This window comes from Triticum dicoccoides, chromosome 4A (genome assembly GCF_002162155.2).
Source record: "Triticum dicoccoides isolate Atlit2015 ecotype Zavitan chromosome 4A, WEW_v2.0, whole genome shotgun sequence".
Taxonomy (NCBI): domain Eukaryota; kingdom Viridiplantae; phylum Streptophyta; class Magnoliopsida; order Poales; family Poaceae; genus Triticum; species Triticum dicoccoides.
The window spans coordinates 713058490-713068643 of record NC_041386.1 but is presented as its reverse complement, the minus strand read 5'-3'; the positions used below and the strand labels follow the sequence as shown (position 1 = coordinate 713068643).

Below are 10154 nucleotides of genomic sequence, written 5' to 3'. Positions count from 1 at the left end.
TGCTGTGAAGGTGATGTTCTCGATCTGGCAGTTCCAGTTGTCCTCGCACTGGATCATGGAGCCCCGGTAGACCTCGCCGGCAGGGGCAGGCCGGTAAAATCTGGGGCCTGTGCCAAACTAAAAAATGAGGCCCCATCTCATTATAAAAACAAAATTACAGAAATAAAAAAACATTACATATGCTTGTAAAAGACATGATTGGTGGCCCATCTAGATTCTTGAAGCACTAAATAAGAAAGAAATATAACAAAATTAAGGGATGTGCATAATTGATCTATTGAAGTATTGAAAGAATTGCTAATTTCCTGGTGATTATTCCGGGTCAAAGTACTGTAGTGCTGCTCCTGTTGAGAATGGACCTCATGACATTTCTCCGCCGAATTGCCAACCTCTGTCAGCTGATCGCGCCGGGTAGAGGAGGTCAAGAACATACAACGAATTGAGAGCTTGGTGCTCGAGTCATGACAGTTCTCCTGTCGGTAGCCTAATCGATCGTCTCTCAAGATTAATTCTATGTGCTCTAGTAGCCTATGATGGGGATATTTGAAAAATTGTGAACCTAAAGTTCACTGAAATAAATGTTAGAATGAGCTACCGAGCAAAAGGTGCATGGGGAAGCATGCATTGGCATGCCTGTCCTGAAGTACAGACTTAACAACTGGCCTCAGTTTTGGCCTCAGTTTTTTTTCTATGGTGCACTTTGGCCTGGAAACACGATTATGTAACTGGGCAGAGTGCATGCGAGCGCTGACCGGGTGAGCAAGGATCGCGACTGACGCACGCCCACCAGGCAGAGTCGCGAATGCGATTGCAGCCCAGTGCCCAGTGGGATGCGGCCAAGTGTCCGACACTAGCCCTATTCCCTTCTAATTCCTAGCGTTTGGTATATAGTCTTATATAAAAGAAAGTTGGGCCACAGTGTGCCCGGCCCTGCTTGCTGGTCTTGAGCTCCACCGTCACCACGTGCCCCGCCGACTTGTGCAGCAGCTTCACCGGGATCCCCAGGCTGCGGCTCATCTTCCTTCCTTCCTGAGTTCGCGAGCTCGGTCGTGACTCTACTTGTCTGAAGCCGCCGCGGAAGAGAAAGGGGGAGGGGAATAGAACAAGAGGGACGAGGAGGCGGCGAGGGTTTTCTTTCACCCGGTTTGGACTCGATTCTTATTTCAGGCACAGGCTCGATTTTCTCGCCCTACATAAGAGCATCTCTAGCAGACCCCATATATTCCGCCAAACTGTAAAATAATCGTTAGTTTTCAGTTTCGAACGGAAAAAATAGCCCGAACAGATCCCTTATACATCTTCGACCTATAATTTTTTTTAGGGAATCGTTTCCATACGACGCGCCAGCGGAACGCTCAGTCGGTGGCGTGCGAGTCGCACGATTCCTTTTGATCGAACGACTACTGTTTTGCCAACGTGCCCACGTCAGTCGCTAGCGCAGCCCATCTAGCCCACCACCACTTGCTCAACCTTCTTATCCCGTACGGAGGCTCTCCTCCACTCATTCACTTCCTTTCCTCATCCTTTACCTCCAGTTCTTGCCGACAGTGAGCACTCAAATCAAACACAGGAGAAATCACCTCTGCTCCCATGCGCCGCTTGTTTTTTGCATCTAGATCGGGTTGATATGGTGCTCGCAGCCGACCGCCCCCGCCGCTCACGTGAGTACTCACGGGCTGTGTTCGTTGTGTGAGGCCGCCTGATGATGATATAGACCCCGGGTAGGGTCACAAGACTAACCTATACGCCCTATCCAAGGTCACTACCCTAGAAGAAAATAAGCTCAAGAGACAACAAGGAGTGCCCAACGAAGGCGTCGAGTGCAATCCACTCGACAAATCAGTCACTCAGGTACCCCTCCTTCCTGATGGCACACGACCAGTCAACCACTCGACCATACAAGAAATCACTCGACCTATCGAAGACCAGGAGTCGACCAGAACAGCAACGGTCGAGTATTCACTCCGTAGTCTTTAAGATCATTAATAGCATTTTATGGCTGGCGTTATCAGTAATGTCCCATCTTTATGTACATTTAACTCCTTGTAACAGAGGATGGCAGGGGTCCTGGCGTACTCTATATAAGCCACCCCTCTCCTCTAGAACAAGGGTTCGCATCCCCTGTAACACATACTCCCATAATCCAGTCGACAGCCTCCAGGCACCGAGACGTAGGGTTTTTACCTCCTCCGAGAGGGGCCTGAACTCGTAAACACCTGCGTACAATCACACGTAGCTAAGACCTTGCCTCCTCATTCGTACCCCCTATACTTACTGTCAGACTTAGAACCACGACAGTTGGCGCCCACTGTGGGGCAAAGCGTCTTAGCGACTTCCGTCGAGGTTGCATTTTCTTCAATCTTCATCAGCATGGTTTCCAGTGGCGGTTTGGTCATGGTCAGCGAGTTCCGACTCGGCGCGCTCACTTTTGTCGCTGACGACTCCGCCTGGCTCCACGAGGCCACCCTCGATGTCGAGGCTCTTCCGGCTTGTGGCTCGGCGCACTTCCGTGTGAGTTCCTGCGGCGTCCTCCTTCGGCAGCCATCTTCTCCGTACCAGTCGGTCATCGCGTTGTCATCCCACTCCGCTGGACGCTGCCGCAAGCGGTCTGGGTGTTCGCGGCTCCAGCGGTGGGTGAGACACGCGGTGGCTCGTCAGGAGTTCACCCCTCAAGTCGCGGCGATTGAGTCTGACGTGTTTCATTGCGGATCGGTCGACCTGTCGACCGATTTTGCAGATACCTTTTCCGAGAGCGGGAGTTGTGACCCCGCGGCCGAAGTCTTCATGGTCAACTCCCATCGCGGTCCGCCTGGTTTTTGTCGCAGCGGTGACGGCCGCAGGAGCGCTGGCCCGTCACTCGACCATGAAGAATATCAGCCTCAACCTCTCAGTTCGCAACAGGGGGAGGAGATGCACCGCCGCAACGTGGAGGCTCTCGAAACCCCCATCATATGGGAAACCCCTGAGGCCCGGGCCTTGGAGGCAATGCGCCTGGCCACTCTAGTTGAGCGCAGTCATTTGGAGAATCTCCAACATTCTCTGGACGAACGTGCTTGTCAACTGATCTCCGAGTCCAGTCGATGTCCATGGCAATTGTTTCCACCGGAAACTCAGGTATTCTGCACACCAATTCAAAATCTTGCAGCGGCTGCGCGTATTGCTGAGTCCATTCAGCCGTCCCGTTCGGAAGCTGGTAGAGGCTTGGAACAGATCAAAACGCTGCTCCGAGCAGCAGGAGACCAGAACTCCGCTGTGTCCCAGTCGCGGAACAGAATCCACAGCAGATCAGTAAGAGCAGACACCGTTCAGTCGACGCACAGCCCTAGGTCACCTTTGCGGCATGGAGGTCGTGATCATCGCCAGATCGGTACCTAGGAAGAGCTCATGGAGAATATGATCGTGAGTACGCCCGCGACAACTACCGTCGAGCGCTTTCGCCCCTTCTGAGGGACGGGTCATACGCGTCCCGGCGCAATGACGACAGGCGTCCGTATGGGAATGATCGCAGAGTTCCACTCGACCCCAGAGAGCCCGGCTTCGACGCAAGGTCTGTCATTGTGCAGGGTTTGGTCGACCGGAATAGTGCATACAGAGAAGGGCTGGATCGGGATAGACCCAGTGGAGGCAGAGTCTATGTTTTGGCCCAGAGTGTTTTGGAAGAACCATCAGAGCCGCTGAGATTCCTCATAACTTCAGACTGGCAACTAGCTTCAGTAAGTTTATAGGCGAGTCGAAGCTCGATACTTGGCTCGAAGACTACCGAGTGGCTATGCATATCGGTGGCGGCAGCGATGAGGTGGCCATGAAGCACCTTCCTCTGATGCTTGAAGGTTCTGCCAGGGCTTGGCTGAATCAGTTGGCCCCTGGGAGCATTTTGAGTTGGGATGAGTTAGCCCGAGTGTTCACCAGAATGTTCGAGGGCACTTGCAAGAGACCTGCTGGTCTACCGGAGCTGCAGCATTGCATGCAAAAACTGAATTAAACCCTGAGAGACTATATCCAGAGATGGATCACTCTGCACCACACAGTGGAGAATGTGTCAGATTACCAAGTAGTTTGTGCCTTCAAGGAAGGTGTTCGCTACAGAGAGCTCAATCTAAAGTTCGGTCGGACTGGAGATATGTCTTTGACTCGGATGATGGAGATTGCCACATAATAGGCTAATGGCGAAGAGGAAGACCGACTCAGGAGTGGCAAGCACAAAACAGTCGCCCAAGACACCGGAGGAAGAAATTCAAGTTGGAAGCAGAAGAGAAAGGCTGAGGCAGCAGGTCCTGTCGAGGCAGCAGGTCCTGCCGAGGCAGCAGTGTTGAATCAAGGAAAGTTCAAAGGGAAACCCAAAGGGCGTTGGACCCCCAAGAAAGTGAAGGACCAGGAAGGAAATGACGTGATGGATTTGCCGTGTCATATTCATACCAAGAAGGATGAGGAGGGGAACCTGATCCTCCCCAATCATACCAATCGACAATGTCGACTCCTAATCCAGAGCTTCCGAGAGAGTAAACCCAGTGATAAGGACAAAGTGAAGGAAATATGCCCTAGAGGCAATAATGAAGTTATTATTTATTTCCTTATTTCATGATAAATGTTTATTATTCATGCTAGAATTGTATTAACCGCAAACATGATACATGTGTGAATACATATACAAACTTAATGTCACTAGTATGCCTCTACTTGACAAGCTCATTAATCAAAGATGGTTATGTTTCCTAACCATAGACATGAGTTGTCATTTGATTAACGGGGTCACATAATTAGGAGAATGATGTGATTTACATGACCCATTCCATTAGCTTAGCACTTGATCGTTTAGTATGTTGCTATTGCTTTCTCCATGACTTATACATGTTCCTACAACTATGAGATTATGCAACTCCCGTTTACCGGAGGAACACTTTGTGTGCTACCAAACGTCACAACGTAACTGGGTGATTATAAAGGAGCTCTACAGGTGTCTCCAAAGGTACATGTTGAGTTGGCGTATTTCGAGATTAGGTTTTGTCACTCCGATTATCGGAGAGGCATCTCTGGGCCCTCTCGATAATGCACATCACTATAATCCTTGCAAGCAATGTATCTAATGAGTTAGTTACGAAATGATGCATTACGGAACGAGTAAAGAGACTTGTTGGTAACGATATTGAACTAGGTATTGGATACCTATGATCAAATCTCGGGCAAGTAACATACCGATGACAAAGGGAACAACGTATGTTGGTATGCGGTTTGACCGATAAAGATCTTCGTAGAATATGTAGGAGCCAATATGAGCATCCAGGTTCCGCTATTGGTTATTGACCGAAAACGTGTCTCGGTCATGTCTACAGAGTTCTCGAACCCGTAGGGTCCGCACGCTTAAGGTTTCGATGACAGTTATATTATGAGTTTATGAATTTTCATGTACCGAAGGTAGTTCGGAGTCCCGCATGTGATCACGGACATGACAAGGAGTCTCGAAATGGTTGAGACATGAAGATTGATGTATTGGAAGCCTATATTTGGATATCAGAAGTGTTCCGGGTGAAATCGGGATTTTACCGGAGTACCGAGGGGTTACCGGAACCCCCCGGAGGCTTAATGGGCCATAGTGGGCCTGTGACGCCCCCAATTCAATCTTACACTAATCATACACGCAAACATGTATGATTAAGATCAGGGACTCACGGGAAGATATCACTCTTGGGGAACGTAGTAATTTCAAAAAAATTCCTACGCACACGCAAGATCATGGAGATGCATAGCAACGAGAGGGGAGAGTGTGTCCACGTACCCTCGTAGACCGAAAGCGGAAGCGTTATAACAACGCGGTTGATGTAGTCGTACGTCTTCATGGCCCGACCGATCAAGCACCGAAACTACGGCACCTCCGAGTTATAGCACACGTTCAGCTCGATGACGATCCCCGGACTCCGATCCAGCAAAGTGTCGGGGAAGAGTTCCGTCAGCACGACGGCATGGTGACGATCTTGATGTTCTACCGTCGCAGGGCTTCGCCTAAGCAATGCTACAATATTATCGAGGACTATGGTGGAGGGGGGCACTGCACACGGCTAAGAGATCTCAAGGATCAATTGTTATGTCTCTGGGGTGCCCCCCCCCCCGCCCCCGTATAAAAAGGAGCAAGGGGGGTGCGGCCGGCCAGGAGGAGGACGCGCAAGGAGGAGTCCTACTCCCACCGGGAATAGGACTCCCCCCCCCTTTTCCATGTTCGACTAGGACTTGGGGGGAAGGAGAGAGAGAGGGGAAAGGAAAGGGGGGGCGCCGCCCCCCTCCTTATCGAATTCGGACTTGGGGGGAGGGGCGCGCGGCTGCCCCTTGGCCTCCTCTCCTCTTCCTCCACTAGGCCCATTAAGGCCCATTAAGTTACCGGGGGGTTCCGGTAACCTCCCGGTACTCCGGTAAAATGTCGATTTTACCCGGAACACTTCCGATGTCCAAACATAGGCTTCCAATATATCAATCTTCATGTCTCGACCATTTTGAGACTCCTTGTCATGTCCGTGATCACATCCGGGACTCCGAACAACCTTCGGTACATCAAAACATATAAACTCATAATGAAACTGTCATCGTAACTTTAAGCGTGCGGACCCTATGGGTTCGAGAACAATGTAGACATGACCGAGACACGTCTCCGGTCAATAACCAATAGCGGAACCTGGATGCTCATATTGGCTCCCACATATTCTACGAAGATCTTTATCGGTCAGACCGCATAACAACATACGTTGTTCCCTTTGTCATCGGTATGTTACTTGCCCGAGATTCGATCGTCGGTATCTCAATACCTAGTTCAATCTTGTTACCGGCAAGTCTCTTTACTCGTTCCGTAATACATCATCTCACAACTAACTCATTAGTTGCAATGCTTGCAAGGCTTAAGTGATGTGCATTACCGAGAGGGCCCAGAGATACCTCTCCGACAATCGGAGTGACAAATCCTAATCTCGAAATACGCCAACCCAACATGTACCTTTGGAGACACCTGTAGAGCTCCTTTATAATCACCCAATTACGTTGTGACGTTTGGTAGCACACAAAGTGTTCCTCCGGTAAAAGGGAGTTGCATAATCTCATAGTCATAGGAACATGTATAAGTCATGAAGAAAGCAATAGCAATATACTAAACGATTGTGTGCTAAGCTAACGGAATGGGTCATGTCAATCACATCATTCTCCTAATGATGTGATCACGTTAATCAAATGACAACACATGTCTATGGTTAGGAAACATAACCATCTTTGATCAACAAGCTAGTCAAGTAGAGGCATACTAGTGACACTCTGTTTGTCTATGTATTCACACATGTATTATGTTTCCGGTTAATACAATTCTAGCATGAATAATAAACATTTATCATGATATAAGGAAATAAATAATAACTTTATTATTGCCTCTAGGGCATATTTCCTACAATCACAACACAACTCTAAAATAAAATAAGTCATACAAGCATCATAATACAAGCCAGGGGCCTCGAGGGCTCGAATACAAGTGCTTGATCATAGACGAGTCAGCGGGAGCAACAATATCTGAGTACAAACATAAGTTAAACAAAGGTGCCATAAGATGGCTAGCACAAAATGGGATTCAGATCGAAAGAGGCGCAGGCCTCCTGCCTGGGATCCTCCTAAACTACTCCTGGTCGTCGGCGGGCTGAATGTAGTAGTAGGCACCTCCAGTGTAGTAGGAGTCGTCGTCGACGGTGGCGTCTGGGTCCTGGGCTCCAATGTCTGGTTGTGACATCCGAGTAGAAGAGGAAAACGGGGGAAAAGAGGGAGCAAACCAACCGTGAGTACTCATCCAAAGTACTCGCAAGCAAGGAGCTACACTACATATGCATGGGTATATGTGTAAGGAGGCAATATGAGTGAATTGAACTGCAGAATGCCAGAATAAGAGGGGGATAGCTAGTCCTATCGAAGACTACGCTTCTGGCAGCCTCCGTCTTGCAGCATGTAGAAGAGAGTAGATTGAAGTCCTCCAAGTAGCATCGCATAGCATAATCCTACTCGGCGATCCTCCCCTCGTCACCCTGTGGAAAAGCGATCACCGGGTTGTCTGTGGAACTTGTCTGGGTGTGTTTTATTAAGTATGCGGTTCTAGTTGTCATAAGGTCAAGGTACAACTCCGGGTCATCCTTTTACCGAGGGACACGGCTATTCGAATAGATAAACTTCTCTGCAGGGGTGCACCACATAACCCAACACGCTCGATCCCATTTGGCCGGACACACTTTCCTGGGTCATGCCCGGCCTCGGAAGATCAACACGTCGCAGCCCTACATAGGCACAACAAAGAGGTCAGCACGCCGGTCTAAATCCTATGGCGCAGGGGTCTGGGCCCATCGCCCATTGCACACCTGCACGTTGCGAGGGTGGCCGAAAGCAGAACTAGCCCCGTTAATACAAGAGCAGGCTTACGTTCCAATCTGGCGCGCGCTGCTCAGTCGCTGACGTCACGAAGGCTTCGGCTGATACCACGACGTCAAGTGCCCATATCTTTCCCGCGTAGTTGGTTAGTGCATATAGGCCAGTGGCCAGACTCAGATCAAATACCAAGATCTCGTTAAGCCTCTTATTATGAAGTAACCGCGAACGCCGACCAGGGCCAGGCCCACCTCTCGCCTAGGTGGTCTCAACCTGCCCTGTCGCTCCGCCTCAAAGTAATGATCTGGGACCGTCGGTAACCCAGTCCCACCTCTACCGGGATGGAGCCACCTATCCTTCCAACCCCCACATCGGAATCACTTGCGGGTACTCAACGAGCTGACCCGACTTTAACCACCATCTGTATAGTATGTAAATATGTATAGTATATACCCGTGATCACCTCCCGAGTGATCACGGCCCGATAGTATAGCAAGGCAGACTGACAAGAATGTAGGGCCATAGATGATAAACTAGCATCCTATACTATGTATTTAGGATTGCTGGTAAGGTATCAACAGATGTAGCAACAATGACAGGCTATGCATCAGAATAGGATTAACGGAAAGCAGTAACATGCTACACTACTCTAATGCAAGCAGTATAGAGGAGAATAGGCGATATCTAGTGATCAGGGGGGGCTTTCCTGGTTGCTCTGGCAAGAAGGAGGGGTCGTCAACTCTGTAGTTGAACTGGGGATCGCCGGCAGTCTCGGGGTCTACCGGAAAGAAGTAACGGAGAGGGAACACAATAAATAACAGAGCAAACAAAGCATCACAAAGCGTAACAAGGCAATATGCGGTGTTCGGTGTGCCCTAACGCGGTAGTAGGTGGTACCGACGAAGGGGAGAAACATCCGGGAAAGTATCCCGGGTGTTTCGCGTTTTCGGACAGATGAACCGGAGGTGAAATGTTGCAGGTTCGCTATGCTAGGGACCCGTGGTTGACGAACGGGCTACGTATTCGGATTCGCCTTGTCGTTCTGAGCAACTTTCATGTATAAAGTTTTTCCCTCTGAGCTACGGTTTATTTTATATTAATTTTTAAAGTTTTAAATCATTTTCTAAATTATTATTATTAAATTAATTCAAAATTAGTATTATTGCATCAGCATGATGTCAGCAGTCAACAGAGGTGTTGACTGGTCAAACTGACGTGTGGGTCCCGCATGTCATACACTATTAACTGATTAACCAAATTAATTAGTTTAATTAACAGATTAGTTAGGTTAGTTAACTAATTATGTTAATTAAACAGGATTAATTAAGTTAATTGATTTAGTTAATTAATTAATTAAATTTATATTCATTATTATTATTTTTTATTTCTTTTTTTTAAATCGTTCTGGTGGCTGGGGCCCCCTTGTCAAAGGCACAGGGGCCTTAACGGGCATACGGGCCGGCGGGTGCGGGCGAAGCCGCAGCCTTGCCCGGTAATGAGGCGAGGACAGATCGGGGCCGGAGCGGGCGCGTGGGCGCCGGCGCCCGATGCGGCCAGTGGGGGAGGAAGGGGGTCGGTGTGTGGCCCGTGGCCATGCCAGGAGTAGCGACGGGACGGGACGAGGAGAGCAGGGGTGTGGGCGAAGCACGTTGGCAGCGGCGGGGCTCGGCCCCGAGTGACGTGCAGGGAGCGAGCGGAGAGCCGGAGTGCGCGGGGCGCAGGGTGAGCGCGTGCGGGGCACGGCCACATTGGGCGCGCGTGGGGCGCATGTGCGTGAGAGC

General features: G+C 49.7%; 2 protein-coding genes across 2 annotated transcripts in view; one reads left to right on the top strand and one right to left on the bottom strand.

The window, feature by feature from the left end:
- LOC119284206 (small nuclear ribonucleoprotein SmD3b-like) overlaps window positions 1-1017 on the bottom strand; it is a 1596-nt gene extending 579 nt beyond the window's left edge. Inside the window, exons 1-2 of the mRNA XM_037563425.1 lie at window positions 942-1017; window positions 1-80 (exon numbers count right to left, since the gene is read on the bottom strand). The exon at window positions 1-80 is cut by the window's left edge and continues 1 nt beyond it. Coding sequence (XP_037419322.1) covers window positions 1-80; window positions 942-1017 — 156 coding nt within the window. The remainder of the gene's footprint in view (window positions 81-941) is intronic.
- Window positions 1018-2394: 1377 nt separating this feature from the next.
- LOC119284205 (chaperone protein ClpB1-like) overlaps window positions 2395-10154 on the top strand; it is a 13625-nt gene continuing 5865 nt past the window's right edge. The window contains exon 1 of the mRNA XM_037563423.1: window positions 2395-2511. Within this exon, the coding sequence (XP_037419320.1) occupies window positions 2395-2511 (117 nt within the window). The remainder of the gene's footprint in view (window positions 2512-10154) is intronic.